The sequence below is a fragment of the Bufo bufo genome, chromosome 1, assembly GCF_905171765.1.
Source record: "Bufo bufo chromosome 1, aBufBuf1.1, whole genome shotgun sequence".
NCBI classification, from domain to species: domain Eukaryota; kingdom Metazoa; phylum Chordata; class Amphibia; order Anura; family Bufonidae; genus Bufo; species Bufo bufo.
The window spans coordinates 439425353-439447454 of record NC_053389.1 but is presented as its reverse complement, the minus strand read 5'-3'; the positions used below and the strand labels follow the sequence as shown (position 1 = coordinate 439447454).

Genomic DNA, 22102 nt, shown 5'->3' with positions numbered 1-22102 from the left:
AGAGGTGATTCTTTAATGCGGGACCCCTGTGTATTAGGGGAGAGTGGCTACAAAGAACACCTCTATACCTGGAGGGCCCTGCATGTACGTGAATAGCATACACAGCCTGTCGATTTCTGTGGGTACAATGATATTCTTCATTTTCCCTGTAGTAAGTAAGGCTGTAAGAAAATTATATACGTGTTGCCACACAAGGGATCCCAGCGACATGGCAATCTGTGATGAGCCCATTTTTGGGGGAACCTTTCTAACAAAAAGGGACCATTCAAAGTTTACCAACTACTTTAAGGTAGTTTCACACAGCTTTTTTCATAAAATAAAACCTCAGCAGTTAGTATAGCAGTTTTTCATGCACAAAAAGACAAAATCTAGACTTGAGAGTGGAAAACACAGGAGCGACTTGCACTTCTCTTTCCTGCTGCATCCACTTCTGGCTTTAGCTCCAAAACAGCTTAATAAACTGCAGGGTGGTTTCAAAAATAGCATTTTGGGAAGAAAAATGTGCAGTTTTTCCTAACGTTTGTGCATAGATTTCTACAAAATCAACTTACTGTACATGTTTGGAACATTTGGAGAAAATTCTGCAATAAATCTGCATGAACTTACCCTAGAAAACTTATTAAATCTATGTTGCTGGGTAACAATGTTTACGACATCACGATATATAAATTAAAAATGGACTGACTTAACAAGAATCACAGATTGCACGTCAGATTATACCTCATGTAAAGGGAATGCAGCTTCGTAAGTGCAGTTAGAAAGCAAGCGGTTCAGTCCTGAGGAAAAAAAAAAAAGTCTTTTTAGCAGAAAATGCAGTGTTGTCAATAACCATCTAAAGTTTAGAGGTCATCCCGAAAAAATAGATTTTGTTAATTCCTGGAGATCCCCCTTAGAGGGATTGTGCTACTAATAATACTTATTCCCTGTCCACAAGATGGGGAATAAGTGTTTGACCGCTGGCTGTTCAACCGATGGTACCCACAGTGATCATGAGAACTGGGGTCCGTAAGTTCCACCGAATTTCCCCATGAGAATGCAGCATTGCTACGTCCACTGCTCCATTCACTTGTATGTGATTTCCGAGAGTGCTGTACCTGGAAACCCCATAGAAGAGAATGGAGTCGTGACGTAGCACCGCTACATTCTCATGGGTCAGTTCAGCGGCACTTGTGTTCCCCTGTTCTCTTGATTGATGTAGATCCCAGCTACTCTGTGGATCGGGAATAAGTGTTATTAGTGGCACAACCCCTTGCTTATGTACACATCAGGATCCTGTGCCACCACACATGCGTCTCTCCAATGTGCATGAGCTCTTCAAGGGGTTGTGCAAGAATTGGGGGGGGAAGGGGGGTGGCAACCCCACACAAACACACACTTGGCAGGGGTGTAAAGGGAAGATTTTTCTCTTTCAATCACTGGCCGTAGTGGTGACCGGATCCCCTTGCTTCATGTGACCATTTGTCATGCAGTACAAGCCCCATATTTGCACAACCACTTTAAGTCCCAATGGCTACAATCTATGAAACCACAGACATTCTGTGTACTGTCTTATGGTGCTTCTCTAGGAGAGAAAACCTCCTTAATATGGCCTCTGATATGGCCATATCCATATGACAGAAATAACTGCATTCTTCAGTATGAAATCAGAGGCATATGGAGGTATAGTATGATCCCACAGACTGTGTGAAATTTCCCTACAACTTAAATCTAATACGAAGACATAATGTTGCCGTACACATAGAGCCTTAAACGGAACTTGTCACCAGAGTTTTGGTGATTACACCGACATCATGATGCTACAGTACAGTTAATAACATTCTAAACATGTGTAACGCCCCAGAGTGGCATTACCACCTCTACGGCCCTCTACTATCACCTACAGTTGATGCTGTGTCATCCTGTGTATTAATTGCTAGGTCCTGCATAATGTGAATCTGTATTTCTGATTTTGTAACTGTTAAAGTGTAATGTACTTGGTTTATCAGCAGATGGCGGCAGTATTGGCAGAGCTAGTTTGCCTGGAATGGAACCTTCTATCCATTCCAGCCCTCTCTAGAGAGGGAGGAGTTTTAGTTATTGAAGGTCAGTCTAGCTAACCCCCTGTAAGGGGAAGGGTGTGTGCAAGCCTGGAGAGCACCCCTAAGGTCTGCTGGGCATAGAGGCCCATAGCTGAAAGCTTCCAGAAGCCAGGAGGAGAAGTTCCCTGGATAAAAATAAAGATACAGATCAAGATAAAGACTACCAAGCTAAGTACTGGAGAAAGGAAACATTTCTATTTAATCTGACAGCACACCAGAGCTAAAAAGGTTCAGATGTAGCAGGCCGAATGTGTTTGCCTGCCAAAACTTATTGCTGGTGACCAAAATAAAGTTGGAAGATTGTTCTCTGATGCAAGTTTATTCAAGTAAAGCTGTTTGCAACGTTAATACAAAGTCTGGACTCAATCATTTCTACAAATCTCTCAACTATTCCCCCTGATTGCACTGCGGACGACAACGCCTGGGGTTCCAGGATATCCAGGTAGGAGCACCGTGACAAGTGCACAGCCACACCTAAAGGGGCACCATAGGCTACCCTCACACCATTCTGGCATTCCAACACCTGGGTACCACCAATACCTTCTACTTAGGGGGACTCAGTCCCTCGTTGCTGAAATGCAACTGGCGTCACGACAAAACTCTTTCACTTTAAGGGACCCCTGGTAGTACCCCGTCTGTTGCACATGGCCCTTCCTAACTCCTCCACTCTACTATGAGGGAGATAAAGAAGTTATAAAATGGTGCATGCTATGCGTAAAATTGAAAATTTAAACAGAACAATTAAATCGTTATTAAGAAGCCCGGCAGCATCATGGCGTCAGTTTAATTTTCCAGTAGGCAATGGTGCTGTTGGTTGGAACATGAAATGTGTTTATGAGCAGTGATAAGCGGCAGGAGCAATATTCGAATTCGCTATATTTCACGAATATTTTGGCGAACATTCGTCATATATTCGCGAATTTGAGAATTCGTGATCTCGTCATTATTTTCGTGATTGCGAAAATCAAAGATATTGCAGCCTTCTCATTGGCCCACAAGCAAGAGGGATCATGGGTACTGAAGTGCGAACTTTCAAGATAAAAATTCACGATTAGAATATTCGCAATCAACACTATTTATGAGTTTAATTTCCACAGTTTAGTTTCTTCTGTCTGATTCAAAAATACATTTCTGCTTGACATATTCTGAATGGCTATTGTGTGGGTAATAATTTCTTAATTTACATGCTAATTGCCAAACTCTGTTCAGTCAGATGGAAACACTTATTCATTATCCCAACCACAAGTCATGCTGCATCAACAGTACATAACACCTTTATTACCATTATAAAATCAAGATGCATAACAGAAGGCCACAATGATAATCACTTGTGCAGGGCTAAAGGACAAATCAGACATTTGCTGGGATGAAGAGAGTACACAACTGTAAAAGTCACCTCTCTTTCTTAAGTAGAAGTGAAAGACACATTAAAAAGTGCTAGACTTTCATTTGCATTTACTACCTACTGCATGTAAAAAATGCCTTCTTGCTCTTGTATTTTCACATTGATGCAACAATGACATGATGTACATACACATGAATGCTGAGCATCACTGCTAGAATTGGCAGGTGACCAATGGCTGGTTAATTATCTTATAATGTTTCCTGCTGTTACATTAATTTATTATACTCTTGAACAACTCCCAATACTATATACAGGCTCAGACTAGCCTACCGGGGAGGCGGGGGATTCCTCGGTAGGCCCCCAGTCTCCTGCCCCTGGAAATAAGACGGAGGAGTAATTATTTCTCTTGTTTCTCAGGAGAGATAATTATTGTAGCCACTAGGTGGCAGTATCGCACAGTGATGCAGCCTCCTACTCGTGTAAATTGAACAGGAGGCCCTGCAGTATCTTCTAAACTTCCCGGGCTTCTGGCAGTGAAGGAGGAGAGAACATGTCTGGCCATCCTCCTGCCCTCCCTGCTGTCAGGAAACTGTAGCTACAGGAGAGAAGGACTCCTCTGCGGTGCTGGGCTGATTTCTCAGGTGTGTGGCAGTAGTGAGCTGTAGGGGATTTGTTTATAGTAGACTCAGATCTCTGTATGTGTGCTGCTCTCTGCAGAGTTCAGAGTGGCATTGGGGGGACTCTGCACTAGATCCCCCCAATGCCTCTGCTTTAGGTGCACCCCCAAAAATGCCCCAGCTCCAGATGCTCCCACTTTAAATGCACCGCTAACATTACCTCTTCTACAGTTACCCCTGCTCCAGGATCCCCACTATTACCCTGCCTCAGGTGACCCTAATGCCTCTGTTTCGGTTATGACCCTCCGTTTGTGCCCTTTGCTCACATTGCTCCTCTAGCACCTTTGCTTGGGCTTTGTTAAAGGTTATGACCCGCAAAGGGGGTTGGACTTATGCCCAAAAAATTCTGCACAGTGCGTCACATTCTCCAGTATGGACACAAATGGTTTACATGGTGGTAGTGATGATATTCCGTATTTACAGGCATCACTACTGCCATATAAAAAGATACTGGTGGTGGAGTGGTGGAGAATTTAAAGGGGTTGTCTAGGTTTCCAAGTTATCCTCTCCACACCATAGGGCATGACTATATGATTTGTGGGGTCCGATTCTGTGACCCTCACTGATCCCAGGAATGGGTCCTGTTCCCCCTTTTTGATGGTGTGGCAGGCCACACATATGCCCTGCTGCTCCATTTATTCTCTTTGGGACCACTGGAAATAACCAGCTCTGTACTCTGCCATTTCCAGCGACCCCATAGAGAATAGATGGAGAGGCAGGGAATATGCTTGACCTGCCACTCAATCAGTGGGCGCTCCAGCAATTAGTTATCCCCGATCCAGTGGATAGAGGATAACTAGAAAAGTGAACAGAGGCCCTTTAACAGGCGAGCATATATTTTGTGCCAGATTTTTTATTTTAATATTTAAGGATAGTGTTAGTGAGCACTTCTCCTTTGCCATGATAATCCATCCCACCTCACAGGTGTGGCATATCAAGGTGCTGATTAGACAGCATGAATATTGCACAGGTGTGCCTTAGACTTCCCACAATAAAAGGCTACTCTGAAATGTGCACAGTTTTGCCTTACTGGGGGGAGGGATCAGAAAACCAGTCAGCATCTGGTGTAGCCACCATTTGCCTCACGCAGTGCAACACATCTCCGTCGCATAGAGTTGATCAGGTTGTTGATTGTGGCCTGTGGAATGTTGGTCCACTCCTCTTCAATAGCTGTGCGAAGTTGCAGAATATTGGCAGGAACTGGAACATGTTGTCGTATACGCCGATCCAGAGCATCCCAAACATGCTCAATGGGTGACATGTCCGGTGAGTATGCTGGCCATGCAAGAACTAGGATGTTTTCAGCTTCCAGGAATTGTGTACAGATCCTTGCAATATGGGGCCGTGCTGATTAGACAGCATGAATATTGCACAGGTGTGCCTTAGACTTCCCACAATAAAAGGCTACTCTGAAATGTGCACAGTTTTGCCTTACTGGTGGGAGGGATCAGAAAACCAGTCAGTATCTGGTGTAGCCACCATTTGCCTCACGCAGTGCAACACATCTCCGTTGCATAGAGTTGATCAGGTTGTTGATGGTGGCCTGTGGAATGTTTGCTTAAAATTTGAATTTTGTGAAAAGGTTCAATATTCTATGCTCAAAGTGTCACACTCTAGTCAGCTAATTAGTCCATACCCCCTGAGCAAAGGGGACCTGAGATTGTGACTTTGGGGTTTCATAAGCTGTAAGCCATAATTATCCAAATTATAACAAATAAAGGTTTGAAATATCTCACTTTGCATGTAATGAGTATCTCATATGTTAGTTTCACCTTTTATGTTGCATTACTGAAATAAATGAACTTTGCACGATATTCAAATTTTTCGAGTTTCACCTGTATATGTTTGTACATTTTGCTGTGAATGTCTGCCATCATACTTCATCTTTAATATTTATATTAATAAGTGCTCATGAACACGACCGTTGCATGTTTGGCAGTCCGCAAATTGCGGATCCGCGAAACATGGATACCGGGTGTGTGCATTCCACATTATGTGGAACAGAACAGCCGGCCTCTAATAGAACAGTCCTATCCTTGTCTGTAATGCCGACAATAATAGGACATTCTCTATCATGTGGCAGAACGCCATGCAGACATACAGACACGGAATGCACATGGAGTCATTTTTTTTTTTGCAGCCCCATTGAAGTGAAGCGAACAGACATGGAAAAAAAATTAGTTTGTGTGCAGGAGCCCTAAGGTTGGCCCCCAGAATCAGTTACACTGGTGGGCCCTAAGTACCCTAGTCTGACACTAACTGTATATATCTATATACTGCCCTGTGTAACACCGGTACACTTTCAGCAATGAGAGCTGATAGTGTCTATGTGATCTGTATGCCCGGTGTGCTGAGTAATGAGCGCTGGGAGATGCAGAAGAGCCGGCAGTGAACTCCTGTATCTCCCAGTGGCTAGATAGTTGGCAAGCGTGCCAGGCATACAGATCACACGAACACTGTCAGCACTCACTGCTGACAATGTACTGGTGTCAGACGGGCAGTATAACTATATACAGTGGATATAAAAAAGTCTACACACCCCTGTTAAAATGTCAGGTTTCTGTGCTGTAAAGAAAATTAGACAAAAATAAATCATTTCAGAACTTTTTCCACATTTAATGGGACCTATAAACTGTACAACTCAATTGAAAAACAAACTGAAATCTTTTAGGTGGAGGGAAGAAAAAATATAAACATAAAATATTATGGTTGCATAATTGGGCTTCTGTCACCCCACTAAACAGTTTTTTTTTTTTTTGGTTACTTATAATGCCTATAAAGCGATTTATGCATACATACTGTAATTAATCATTTTCGTTTAGCAGATTCTGTTAAAAACGTACTTTTAAAATATGCAAATTACCTTGCTACTAGCAATTACAGTATGTATGCATAAATCGCATTATAGGCATTATAAGTAACCAAAAAAAACAAAAACTGTTTAGTGGGGTGACAAAAGCCCTTTAATGACCAAGCCACTTTTTACACTTCTGCACTACACTACTTTCACCGTTTATTTTTCGGTCATGCAACTTACCACCCAAATTAATTTTACCTCCTTTTCTTCTCACTAATAGAGCTTTCATTTGGTGGTATTTCATTGCTGCTGACATTTTTACTTTTTTTATTATTAATCGAAATTTACAGATTTTTTGGCCAAAAAATGAAATTTTTCACTTCCAGTTGTAAATTTTTTTTTAAAAAAACGACATCCATATATAAATTTTTCTCTAAATTTATTGTTCTACATGTCTTTGATTAAAAAAAAATGTTTGGGTAAGAAAAAAATGGTTTGGGTAAAAAAAAATTGAATTTCTGCTTTTTGAAGCAGCTCTGACTTTCTGAGCACCTGTCATGTTTCCTGAGGTTCTACAATGCCCAGACAGTAGAAAAACCCCACAAATGACCCCATTTCGGAAAGTAGACACCCTAAGGTATTCGCTGATGGGCATAGTGAGTTCATAGAACTTTTTATTTTTTGTCACAAGTTAGCGGAAAATGCTGAATTTTATTATTTTTTTTTTCCTTACAAAGTCTCATATTCCACTAACTTGTGACAAAAAATAAAAACTTCCATGAACTCACTATGCTCATCATGAAATACCTTGGGGTGTCTTCTTTCCAAAATGGGGTCACTTGTGGGGTAGTTATACTGCCCTGGCATTTTAGGGGCCCAAATGCATGCAAAGTAGTTTGAAATCAAAATCTGTAAAAAATGGCCGGTGAAATCCGAAAGGTGCTCTTTGGAATGTGGGCCCCTTTGCCCACCTAGGCTGCAAAAAAGTGTCACACATGTGGTATTGCCGTACTCAGGAGAAGTTGGGGAATGGGTTTTGGGGTGTCATTTTACATATGCCCATGCTGGGTGAGATAAATATCTTGGTCAAATGCCAACTTTGTATAAAAAAAATGGGAAAAGTTGTCTTTTGCCCAGATATTTCTCTCACCCAGCATGGGTATATGTAAAATGACACCCCAAAACACATTCCCCAACTTCTCCTGAGTACGGCGATACCACAGGTGTGACACTTTTTTGCAGCCTAGGTGGGCAAAGGGGCCCACATTCCAAAGAGCACCTTTCGGATTTCACCGGCCATTTTTTACAGATTTTGATTTCAAACTACTTCGCACGCATTTGGGCCCCTAAAATGCCAGGGCAGTATAACTACCCCACAAGTGACCACATTTTGGAAAGAAGACACCCCAAGGTATTTCATGATGGGCATAGTGAGTTCATGGAAGTTTTTATTTTTTGTCACAAGTTAGTGGAATATGAGACTTTGTAAGAAAAAAGAAAATCATCATTTTCCGCTAACTTGTGACAAAAAATAAAAAATTCTAGGAACTCGCCATGCCCCTCACGGAATACCTTGGGGTGTCTTCTTTCCAAAATGGGGTCACTTGTGGGGTAGTTATACTGCCCTGGAATTTTAGGGGCCCTAATGCGTGAGAAATAGTTTGAAATCAAAATCTGTAAAAAATGCCCTGTGAAATCCTAAAGGTGCTCTTTGGAATGTGGGCCCCTTTGCCCACCTAGGCTGCAAAAAAGTGTCACACATCTGGTATCGCCGTACTCAGAAGAAATAGGGCAATGTGTTTTGGGGTGTCATTTTACATATACCCATGCTGGGTGAGAGAAATATCTCGGCAAAAGACAACATTTCCAATTTTTTTATACAAAGTTGGCATTTGACCAAGATATTTATCTCACCCAGCATGGGTATATGTAAAATGACACCCCAAAACACATTGCCCAACTTTTCCTGAGTACGGCGATACCACATGTGTGACACTTATTTGCAGCCTAGATGCGCAAAGGGGCCCAAATTTCTTTTAGGAGGGCATTTTTATGTTTCAATGATGTTTATTAAAGTTTTTCACAATAATAAGGTACACAGTACATTGTGCATAAAATAAAGGACATAGCGTCCAGTCAAGTAGGCATAAACAAATAATACAAAGAACAAAAAGACATAGAATAAATTAATTAATCGAAAATAAGGAAAATATCAAGTAGTCAGGGGTAGCAGTCATGCAGTTCAAAATTACGTGAGTTAAGTCTTGGATGGCGATCAGCAAAAAGCAGGCCCATATTTACCTCCATCCCTTAGTTGCATACGATATATACTGTAACCTATCAAAGTTCAGAGTAGAGCGAAAGATTGGCAGAGTGGGGAGAGGACGACCAAGGCTCCCAGACAGTCTCAAACAAGGGAAATGTATCAGAGCGGATAGCTGACATCCGTTCGTATTGGTAAATCCTGTTAACTCTATCAATCACGCTTGGTAGCTCAAAATTGAGGAACGCCACTGAGAAGCAATATGTATCCTAGTAGCAAGCAGGATGAATTGGGCCAACTTGAACCTAGCATTCGTTAGTTTAGATGGCTTGTCTCCAAGCAGAAATACCGGGGTTTAAGGGGGAGGGTGTGCTCCAACAAGGATGAGAGCAGATCACAAATGCGACCCCATAACCTGGAAACCATGGGACACGTCCACCACGTGTGGAACATCGTGCCCTCCTCCCCACAACCCCAGAAGCAAGTAGAGGGGACCTCTGGGTAGAAGTGGTGCAATTTGGCAGGAACCAAATATGTCCGGTGGAGAATCTTAATAGAGGTCTCTGCCAGGGTAGTTTGCCACGACCCTTTAGAGAGTGTCTGGGAACGTTGGTGCCACCTAGATACACTGAATTCCTCTAACAGATCAGCCTCCCATTCCAACATATAACGAAGCTTAGAATCCTCTGGAGGCGCAGTGAGAGCCGAGTAAATCCGGGACAATAAACCCTGCTTATGTAGAGAGAAGGACATTAGCCTTTCAAAAGGTGTATAATAATATGTGAACCATTCTTTAGGGAGTGAAGGAAGGAGAATACTCTCCGGACATTGAATTGCTCACGAGCTGGAGGGGTGAATTTCTCAAGGAAGTCAGGCATAGTTAGGATTTTACCCCGTACTAGGAAATCCCGGAGGGAGCACAATTTTTTTTTTCGACCCACCATGAGAAAGCCCCAGATTGGAGTCCAGGGGAGAAAGCCGGATTACCCAAAAGATATTCTAAGGGGGACGGTTTAGATTGGAGGGAGCGCTTGAACCTAATGGATCTCCATAGGAGCAAAGCGTAGTATGAGAGTTGGGATTTGGTACGGAGTGAGGAGGGTAATGAGGAGGTGGTCCAAATAAGGGCTCTCCAGGAGAACGGCCCCAGCAGCGATTGTTCAAGGGAAACCCATATAGGTTGAGCCTGTGCAGGGAGGTGAGTCAGAAATAGTTGAGCTAATCTGGCAGCCCTGTAATACTGAGCTAAGTCTGGCACTGAAAGGCCACCACAAGCCTTATGACGACACATAACAAGCTTAGAAATACGAGCTCGTTTATGGGCCCAAATAAATTTAAGGATGTCCGCCTGGAGAGCCCCCAGGTCTGACGCTGGGACTCAGATCGGTAGGGTGCGGAATAGGTATAGTAGCTGTGGAAGGACCACCATTCTTACTATATGGATCTTACCCACCCAGGAAACTGGAAGAGATTCCCATGACTGCAGGTCCCTCCATATTTGAGTGAACATGGAATGATAATTATATTTATACAGGGTGTTAAGTGTTTTGGTCAGCGATATGCCCAAATATGGAAGGAAGTGCATGTTGTGTTAAAATGGAAACTCGCTCTGAAGAATCTCAGAAACCTGAGAGGTGACATTACCCAACAAATGCTCCGACTTAGATTGATTGACTAGTAGGCCTGATGCATCTGAGAAAAATTTTAGTAGGGACAAAAGGGAGGGAAATGAAATGATAGGATTGGTGACTGTTAACAAAAGGTCGTCAGCAAAAAGGCTCAATTTATATTCCACACCCCCAACCGAGATTCCTGTTATGTCTGGGTGAGATCTAATTTTTAACGCTAATGGTTCTATGGCTAGTGCAAAAAGGGCTGGGGAGAGGGGGCAACCTTGGCGCGTTCCTCTAAAAATTGGTATAGATGACGGATGTGAGGAAGGTAATTTGAGACTAGCCTGAGGCGAAGAGTACAAAGCTTGAATAGCGGAGAGAAAAGGGCCTCTAATGTTAAAGTGGGAGAGAGTCCGCCAAAGATAGGTCCAAGAGACTGTATCAAAGGCCTTCTCTATATCCAGCGCTAGTAAAGCTACTGGAGTTGAAGTCCTGTTCACCTCATGAACTAATCCCAAGACCTTCCGTATATCATCTGGGGCTTCCCTGATGGGGATGAAACCCACCTGATCTTTGTGTATCAGGCTAGGGAGAATTCTATTAAGTTTACGCGCTAAGATGGAGGTGAACAACTTGTTGTCTATATTCAAAAGTGAAATGGGTCTATAGTTGGAGGGTAAAAGAGGGTCTGTATGAGGTTTGGGGATCACAGTAATTTTGGCTGCTAAGAACTCGGGTGGGGGTGTGGAGCCTTGTAATAAATGGTTACAGTATTTAGTAATGAAGGGGATTAACTGGTCTGCAAATTTTTTAGGGCATTTTTAGACATTTGGATTCCAGACTTCTTCTCACGCTTTAGGGCCCCTAAAATGCCAGGGCAGTATAAATACCCCACATGTGACCCTATTTTGAAAAGAAGACACCCCAAGGTTTTCAATGAGGGGCATGGTGAGTTCATATAAAAAAAAAAATTTGGCACAAGTTAGCGGAAATTGATTTTTTTTGGTTTTTTCTCACAAAGTCTCCCTTTCCGCTAACTTGGGACAAAAATTTTAATCTTTCATGGACTCAATATGCCCCTCACGGAATACCTTGGGGTGTCTTCTTTCCGAAATGGGGTGACATGTGGGGTATTTATACTGCCCTGGCATTTTAGGGGCCCTAAAGCGTGATAAGAAGTCTGGAATATAAATGTCAAAAATTTTTTACGCATTTGGATTCCGTGAGGGATATGGTGAGTTCATGTGAGATTTTATTTTTTGACACAAGTTAGTGGAATATGAGACTTTGTAAGAAAAAACAAACAAAATAAATAAAATAAAATAAATCAATTTCCGCTAACTTGTGCCAAAAAAATGTCTGAATGGAGCCTTACAGGTGGGTGATCAATGACAGGGGGGTGATCAATGACAGGGTGGTGATCAGGGAGTCTATATGGGGTGATCACCACCCTGTCATTGATCACCCCCCTGTAAGGCTCCATTCAGACGTCCGTATGTGTTTTGCGGATCCGATCCATGGATGCGTGGATCCGCAAAACACATACGGACGTCTGAATGGAGCCTTACATGGGGGTGATCAATGACAGGGGGTGATCAATGACAGGGGGGTGATCAGGGAGTCTATATGAGGTGATCACCACCCTGTCATTGATCACCTCCCTGTAAGGCTCCATTCAGACGTCCATATGTGTTTTGCAGATCCGATCCATGGATGCGTGGATCCGCAAAACACATACGGACGTCTGAATGGAGCCTTACAGGGGGGGTGATCAATGACAGGGGGGTGATCAATGACAGGGGATGATCTGGGAGTCTATATGGGGTGATCACCACCCTGTCATTGATCACCCCCCTGTAAGGCTCCATTCAGACGTCCGTATGTGTTTTGCGGATCCGATCCATGGATGCGTGGATCCGCAAAACACATACGGACGTCTGAATGGAGCCTTACAGGGGGGTGATCAATGACAGGGGGGTGATCAATGACAGGGGGTGATCAGGGAGTCTATATGGGGTGATCACCCCCCTGTCATTGATCACCCCCCTGTAAGGCTCCATTCAGACGTCCGTATGTGTTTTGCGGATCCGAACCATGGATGCGTGGATCCGCAAAACACATACGGACGTCTGAATGGAGCCTTACAGGGGGGTGATCACCCCATATAGACTCCCTGATCACCCCCCTGTCATTGATCACCCCCCTGTAAGGCTCCATTTAGACGTCCGTATGTGTTTTGCGGATCCGATCCATGTATCCGTGGATCTGTAAAAAACATATGGACCTCTGAATGGAGCCTTACAGGGGGGTGATCAATGACAGGGGGGTGGGTGATCAGGGAGTCTATATGGGGTGATCACCCCCCTGTCATTGATCACCCCCCTGTAAGGCTCCATTCAGACGTCCGTATGTGTTTTGCGGATCCGATCCATGTATCCATGGATCCGTAAAAAACATACAGACGTCTGAATGGAGCCTTACAGGGGGGTGATCAATGACAGGGGGGTGATCAATGACAGGGGGGTGATCAGGGAGTCTATATGGGGTGATCAGGGGTTCATAAGGGGTTAATAAGTGACGGGGGGGTGGGTAGTGTAGTGTGGTGCTTGGTGCTACTTATTACAGAGCTGCCTGTGTCCTCTGGTGGTCGATCCAAGCAAAAGGGACCACCAGAGGAGCAGGTATATTAGACGCTGTTATCAAAACAGCGTCTAATATACCTGTTAGGGGTTAAAAAAAATCACATCTAAAGCCTGCCAGCGAACGATCGCCGCTGGCAGGCTGCAGATCCACTCGCTTACCTTCCGATCCTGTGAACGCACGCGCTGTGTGCGCGCGCTCACAGGAAATCTCGCGTCTCGCGAGATGACGCACGGATGCGTCCAGGAGGAATGAATTGACCGCCTCCAGGACGCATCTGTGCGCTAGGCGGTCCGGAGGCGGTTAAACTAATACTTTGTTGAAGCACCTTTTGATTTTTTTACAGCACTCAGTGATTTTGAGTATGAGTCTATCAGCATGGCACATTTTGACTTGGCAAGATTTGCCCACTCTTCTTTGCAAAAACACTCCAAATCTGTCAGATTGCGAGGCCATCTCCTGTGCACAGCCCTCTTCAGATCACCCCACAGATTTTCAATCGGATTCAGGTCTGGGCTCTGGCTGGGTCATTCCAAAATTTTAATCTTCTGGTGATGCTATTCCTTTGTTGATTTGGATATATGCTTTGGGTCGTTGTCATTCTGAAAGATGAAGCTCCTCTTCATGTTCAGCTTTCTAGCAGAAGCCTAAAAGTTTTGTGCCAATATTGACTGGTATTTGGAACTGTTCATAATTCCCTCTAGCTTAACTAAGGCCCCAGTACTAGCTGAAGAAAAACAGCCCCAAAGCATGATGTTGCCACCACCATGCTTCACTGTGGGTATGGTGTTCTTTTGGTGATGTGCAGTGTTTTTTTTGGGCCAAACATATCTTTTGGAATAATGGCCAAAAGGTTCAACCTTGGTTTCATCAGACCATAACACCTTTTCCCACATGCTTTTGGGAGACTTCAAATGTGTTTTGGAAAAATGCAGTCTGGCTTGGATGTTTTTCTTCGTAAGAAAAGGCTTTCGTCTTGCCACTCTACCCCATAGCCCAGACATATGAAGAATACGGGAGATTGTTGTCACATGTACCACACAGCCAGTACTTGCCAGATATTCCTGCAGCTCCTTTAATTTTGCTGTAGGCCTCTTGGTAGCCTCCCAGACCAGTTTTCTTCTCGTCTTTTCATCAATTTTGGAGGGACGTGCAGTTCTTGGTAATGTCACTGTTGTGCCATATTTTGCTCCAGGTAATAATATCCCCTAATAGAAACATCCCCACACTGCCCCAATATAGTAATTAATTTCCCCCACACTACCCCCATATAGTAATTAATTTCCCCCACACTACCCCCTTATAGTAATTTCCCTCGCACTACCCCCTGATAGTAATTTCCCCTACACTACCCCCATATAGTAATTTCCCCCACACTACCCCCATATAGTAATTTCCCCCACACTGCTCCATATAGTAATTAATTTCTCTCACACTACCCCCATATAGTACTTTCCCCAACACTGCCCCATATAGTAATTTCCCCCACACTACCCCCATATAGTAATTTCCCCCACACTGCCCCATATAGTAATTTCCCCCACACTGCCCCATATAGTAATTTCCCCCACACTGCCCCATATAGTAATTTCCCACACACTGCCCCATATAGTAATTTCCCACACACTCACCATATAGTAATTTCTCCCACACTACCCCCATATAGTAATTTCCCCCACATTGCCCCATATAGTAATTTCCCCCACACTGCCCCATATAGTAATTTCCCCCACACTGCCCCATATAGTAATTTCCCCCACACTGCCCCATATAGTAATTTCCCCCACACTGCTCCATATAGTAATTTCCCCGACATTGCCCCATATAGTAATTTCCCCCACACTGCCCCCATATAGTAATTTCCCCCACACTGCCCCTGATATAGTAATTTCTCCTACACTGCCCCATATAGTAATTTCCACCACACTGCCCCCATATAGTAATTTCCCCCACACTGCCCCATATAGTAATTTCCACCTCATTGCCCCCATATAGTAATTTCCCCCACACTTCCCCCATATAGTAATTCCCTCCCCCCACTGCTCCATACAGTAATTTCTTCCACACTGCGTCCCATGTAGTAATTCCCCCCACACTGTTCCCCATGTGGTAGTTTTCCCCCACAAAGTAATTTGCCCCCACACTGCCCCATCAAGTAATAACCCCCCACGCTGCCCCCCATTAAGTAATTTGCACAGACACTGCCATCCATTAAGTAATTTGCCCCACACTGTCATCCATTAAGTAATTTGCCCCCACACTGCCCTTCATTAGTAATAAAATACACTGTCCCTGTAGTAATATGTCCTCCCCTGCCCCCCAAAGTTGGCACACACAAAAAAAAAAAAATTAAAGCTATTACTTACCTGTGTCCGAAATGGTGAGGCAGGCGCGCGTACATCAAAGCCCTGCGCGCGCCTATAGATGACGTCACCATGCACGCCGCTCCGGGCTTTTACCACCACATAGGCCTCAGGCCTACTAGGCTTGAAGCCTAAGGCGGTGATAGGCAGCGGGGCAGGGAACTATGTCAGCGTTGGGTCCCCCCGTGATGCCGGGCCCAGGGCTGCCGATCCGAACGTCCCTATTATAATCCGCCACTGGTCACAGCCTCTTTAAACAGCTGATCGGTGGGATTGCGAGTCAGACCGCTACCAAACAAATATTGATGACCTATCCTGAGATTTGGTCATCAGTATAAAACACTCCATTCAACTATATAGGGACATGGAAGTAAAAGACTAAAGTACTACAAAATATTTCTTCAGTAAGGTGATAACTCAGGAATTGATCCAGGACACCTACTCTACTGTGAATTTTCCTCTCTGAGGACCAAGGAGTCAATAATTCAATTTTCTACTCCACATATTAATGCATTCAAACTCAGGATTCTATAATCCTTGCAATTACCACTTTAACTGTCATTTCTCTGCAGGAAGAATTCATTTCCTACACAGTTTATATGAAAGAGCTTTTCTAATCTGTATTATTTATGCCATACACTGAAATTGCCTTACTAGTCATGCTATAAAATAACATCATAAAACAGAGTTGGGTAATAAAATTTACAAGTATGGCATTTACACAATTTGTTCAAAATAAAACACAGGTATATTACAACAGTGCCACATGGGAAATGAAAGCATTTTTTAATTTATTTAAAGAAGACAATGAGTAAGGGGTCTGTACCAAGCCAGGAAGAGCCAGTAGATTATTCTGTGAGAATCAAGATTGTGTTTCTAATATATTTTGTTCATGAGAAACACTAAGCCCCCTCCCTTGCAGACGAGCGTGTCCGGATAAGGTCCGGATGCGTTGCGTCTGCGATCAGGGAAAAGCGTGCGAGTAGGTACGCAATTGCCGTCAGTTTTGACTGCGATTGCGTTCCGATGTTCAGTTTCTATCGCGCAGGTGCATAGTACCTGTGGTACCCAGACCCGAACCCGGACTTCTTCACTGAAGTTCGGGTTTAGTTTAGGTATTCTGTATATTTTATTATTTTCCCTTATAACATGGTTATAAGGGAAAATAATAGCAGAATGCTTACTAAAATGTGGCTTTAGGGATTAAAATAAATAAATTAACTCACCTCATTCTGTTGTTCGCGCAGCCGGCATCATCTTCTTTCTCTTTCTTTCAGGATCTGCAAAAGGACCTTTCGATTACGTCAGCGTAGGTCCTGCTGAATGAAGATAGAAATCATTTATCTTCATTCAGCAGGACCTGCGCTGACGTCATGAAAGGTCCTTTTGCAGGTCCTGAAACCCCTAAAGCCACATTTTACTAAGCATTCTGTATTAAGAATGCTATTATTTTCCCTTATAACCATGTTATAAGGGAAAATAATTCAGTAAATTTACTTTTATCAATTTACTTACATCATCTCCTAGCAACCATGCGTGAAAATCGCACCGCATCCGCACTTGCTTGTGGATGCTTGCTATTTTCACGCAGACCCATTCATTTCTATGGGGCCTGCGTTGCGTGAAAAACGCAGAATATAGAACATGCTGTGATTTTCACGCAATGCACAAGTGATGCGTGAAAATCACCGCTTATCTGCACAGCCCCATTGAAGTGAATGGGTCCGGATTTAGTGCGGGGGCAATGTGTTCACCTCACGCATTGCACCCGCATGGAATTCTCGCCCGTTTTGAAAGGGGCCTAAGGCCTCTTTCACACAAGTGATAAGGATTGTGTCAGGATCTGTTCAGGGAAAAACTGATGGTGTTGCACGCAAGTTCAATCAGTTTTTTTCTGCGATTGTGTCCAGTTTGTGTGTTTTTTCTTTCAAGATGCATTTAAAAAAAAAAAAGAAGAATAACAATCCACATTTCCTACCAACAATCAGTGAATAACGCATTGCATCTGGATGGCTGCCGTTTTTTTACACAAGCCCCATTCGTTTCTATGGGTCAGGGCTGAGTGAAAAACAATACAGAACATGTTGCAATTTTTCCTGAACACAGAGATGATCAGTGATACACAACGCTCATGTGCACAGACCCATTGAAATGAATGGTTCAGGGTTCAATCTAGATACTGTCCGTTCACAACACGCAACTCAACCGGATGGAAAACTAGCTCATGTGAAAGAGGCCTAAAGAGGTCCTGTAACCTTTTTGACATGTCTGTTTTAGAAACTAGTTGCATCTCCCTCGTAATAAAAATTCTGGAGCATCTATTTTTATGACTCTATGTTGTGCCATTCCTGTATTATTCTTTCTAGAAGTTATGAATGAATTGCTAGCAGTTTGCAATGTAGGTCCAGTCAGTGGTGTTTCCTCAACACGTATAATCAGTGCTGTTTGGTAACACCCAGTTGGATCTTCATTGCAAATTGATCACAATTTATTCATACAGTAACTACTGGAAGAAATAACAAATGAATAGCATAACATAGAGTCATAAGAATAGATGCTCCAGAATTGTTATTACATGGGGCATGCAAGTAGTTACTAAAACAGATATGTCAGTAGAAGTTACAGGTCCTTTTTAAAGGAGTTAAGCATATGCCACATGATATTTGTGTTGTTAAACAGAAAAAAGCTAAGTACTTAAAAGGGCTGTCTGAGATTTAAATACTGATGACCTATCTTGATGACCTATCTCTGGATAGTAAAACATACAAATATGAAAGCAGCACTATGTCCCTTTCAGACCTCCATCTGGAATGCCTCAGGCTGTCAGCAACGACAGATCCACAGGGATCGCTACATTTCAACAAGGTTTCTTTATTCAAAGTGGGTCAATTAAAATGTATAAAATGCAAATTTCTGGATAGGTCATCAGTATCTGATCGGTGGGGGTCAAACACCCGGGACCCCCGCCGATCAGCTATTTGAGAAGGCGCCAGCACTCCTGTGAGCACTGCGGTCTTCTCCATGCTCACCAAGTACAATGTAGTACATTATATAGCTGTATTATACATATACAGGAGGGGGTAGCATTATATACTGGCACTACAAGGGGGAGCAATATATACTGGCACTACAGGAGAGGAGAGCATTATATATTGGTACTACAGGGTTGGGGGAGCAACATATACTGGCATTGGAGGGTGGGGGACCATTATATACTGGCACTACAGGAGGGGAAGAGGGAGCATTATACACTGGCACATCAGGGAAATGAAGCATTATATACTGGCACTATGGGAGGGGAAGAGGGAGCATTACATACTGGCACTACAGGGGGGAGCAATATATACTGGCACTACAGGAGGGGGTGTTATATACAGGCACTACAGGGGAAGGGAGCATGATATACTGACACTACAGGGGGGAGCATTATATGCTGGCACTATAGGGGAAGGGAGCATTATATACTGGCACTACATGGGAGGGAAGAATATATACTGGTACTACGGGGGAAGCATTATATACCGGTAGTACAGGGGAAGGGAGTAGTACATACTGGCACTACAGGGGGAGCATTATATACCGCACTACAGCAGTGGGGGAGCATTATATACTGGCACTGCAGGGGAAGGGAAGAGGGAGGATTATATACTAGAACTACAGGGAAAGGGAGCATTATATACTGGCAATACAGAGGGGGAAATTATATACTAGCACTACATGGGAAGGGAGCATTATATACTGGAACTACAGGCAGAAGCAGTATATACCTGAACTACAGGGGCGGGAAGCATTATATACTGGCACTACAGGGGAGGGGGCATTATATACTGGCACTATGGGAGGGGAAAAGGGAGCATTACATACTGGCACTACAGGGGGGACCAATATATACTGACACTACAGAGGGGAGCATTATATGCTGGCACTGTAGGGGAAGGGAGCATTATATATTGGCACTACAGGGGAGGGAAGAATATATACTGGTACTACGGGGGGATTCGGGGAAGCATTATATACTGGTACTACAGGGGAAGGGAGCACTACATACTGGCACTATAGGGGGAAGCATTATATACCGCACTACAGAGGTGGGGGAGCATTATATACAGGCGCTGCAGGGAAAGGGAAAAGGGAGGATTATATGCTAGAACTACAGGGAAAGGGAGCATTATATACTGGCACTACAGGGGTGGGGGAGCAACATATACTGGCACTAAAGGGGTGGAAGAATTATATATCGGCACTAAAAGGGAAGGGAACATTATATACTGGCACTACAGGGAAGGGAAGCATTATATACTGGCACTACAGGGGACTGAGCATTATATACTGGCACTACAGGAATGGGGAAGTGTGAGGAATATGGATCATTATTTAATGGCAGCCATGATATTCATCTGATTCACCTTTATCAGTGTACCTGCAAAATAAGTTCTCATTTCAACCCTCTGCTTGTCAGATAGTGGAGGTAGTAAACCCCCCAGGGGTTCTGGCTTCAAGGAGGCCACATGCGTACGCATTCACACCTCAACCAGTCAGCCAGGAACCAAGATGATGTGACAGGAAGAATCTCTCAGCATGAGGTCTAGTCCATTTCCCAGTTCAATCAAATGTAGCAGACAGCATGAAACCGGCGATTTATAAGGACTTATGAACTGCACGCCCATCTCAGGCACAAACCAGATACATATTTGTGTCCCTGTGGCCACAATGAACAGGCACGTGGTCTTAGTGTGGTGGTGGGAGGCCAGGGAAGGGAGATATACATATCTCCCCACAGAAATTAAATAACGGCACCATGCTTGGACTCTATTGGTAGCCAGAACCCAGGCGGATCCGTTGGTCCCAGAACCATCCCCCTGTGACCTTCTGGTCTGGAGCTATGAACCCTAAATGGTTTTGTGGGTCATTTGCTGCCAGTCCAGCAAAGGGGCCGGCTACAGGTTAAAAGACTTGTGCCAGCAAGTGGTCGTGTCTTTCTCTGAAATGGGGTCACATCGTGCCATGTGTTTGGAGAGACCTGGAAACTGCTGACATCACTGCCCCCACATGACCGCAGCCAAGGACTATTACACCATCATAACCCAAAGGAACATTCATCTACCCGGTAACTGACTTGTACTTTGTGTATCCTGTTTGTAACGTACTACCTGTATTCGTAACCTCAGACCACTGTATATATTCTTTGTGCATAGTGTGTTATCTAGTGTGCCCTTAAAGGCGATTAAATATATAATTTAGTCTTGTGCTGTCTTGTATCTCGGTCACGAATCCCCACGTCCGTGTTTTGGCCTAGTTATAAGCTACCGCGGGTTGGTTTCTCACCCTATATAATCCTGTTAGCGGACCGGGCTTATATCAAACGAGAAGCTGGTGGCAGATTTCCCAGGCTGAGTAAGCACTGTCTCACTGGGGCAGTGACCAGGCTCCCTCAGGTTGTTGCCTCTCTGTGCCCGTGTGGACAGAAGGAGTTGGTGTAAACTGTACCAAGCTGACCTTACATGCTCCTCCGGGAGGGCGTAACATCACATCTTGGTAACCAGTGACCTTACCGCATCTCGTGAGATCGACGTAGTTGATGTCAAGCGGGCACGAGGGGTGGTATCCCTCACATGAAGCATTATATACTGGCACTATGGGAGCGGAAAAGGGAGAATTATATACTGCCACTATAGGGGAGAGCAATATATGCTGGCACTACAGGGGAAGAGAGCATTATATACTGGCACTACAGGGGAAGATAGCATTATATACTGGCACTACAGGGGAGACTATATACTCGTACTACAGGGGAACATTATATACCGGTTCTACAGGGTAAGGGAGCATTACATGCAGGCACTACAGGGGGAGCTTTATATACCTGGGCCTGAGACACAGACTTCCATTCGTCCATCTGGGGAGGAATGGGTTGTCTCTGGTCCTAACCTTTTCCAGGGCCTTATAGGGATATAAAGGCCTAGGTATCCTGCATATGAATATTACTACCTTCAGGGTCTATTCATATCGATAGATAGTTAGGGCTCGGATTAGGGTTGTCTAGGAGGTGACCTGTTTCTTCCCTAGTTTACAGGCCCAGTTACTGTTTCCCTTCCCTCCTGTGTTCAGTGTGGAGTGTCCCCCCCACACTGATCGTAACAGTGAGGGAGCATTATATAGTGGCACTACTGCGGAGGAGAACATTATATACTGGAACTACAGGCTTGGCACTACAGGGCATTATACATACTGGCACTACAGGCAGATTACAATACGGGGAGCACTACAGGGGGCATTATACATACTGGCATTACAAGAGGCATTATACATGCTGGAACTACAGGGGG

The 22102-nt window shown here is 44.0% G+C and overlaps 1 protein-coding gene across 1 annotated transcript in view; it reads right to left on the bottom strand.

Moving 5' to 3' along the window:
- The window catches only part of ANO4 (anoctamin 4), a 364269-nt gene that overhangs the window by 76460 nt on the left and 265707 nt on the right, over positions 1-22102 (bottom strand). Inside the window, 1 exon segment of the mRNA XM_040415706.1 lies at positions 721-776. Coding sequence (XP_040271640.1) covers positions 721-776 — 56 coding nt within the window.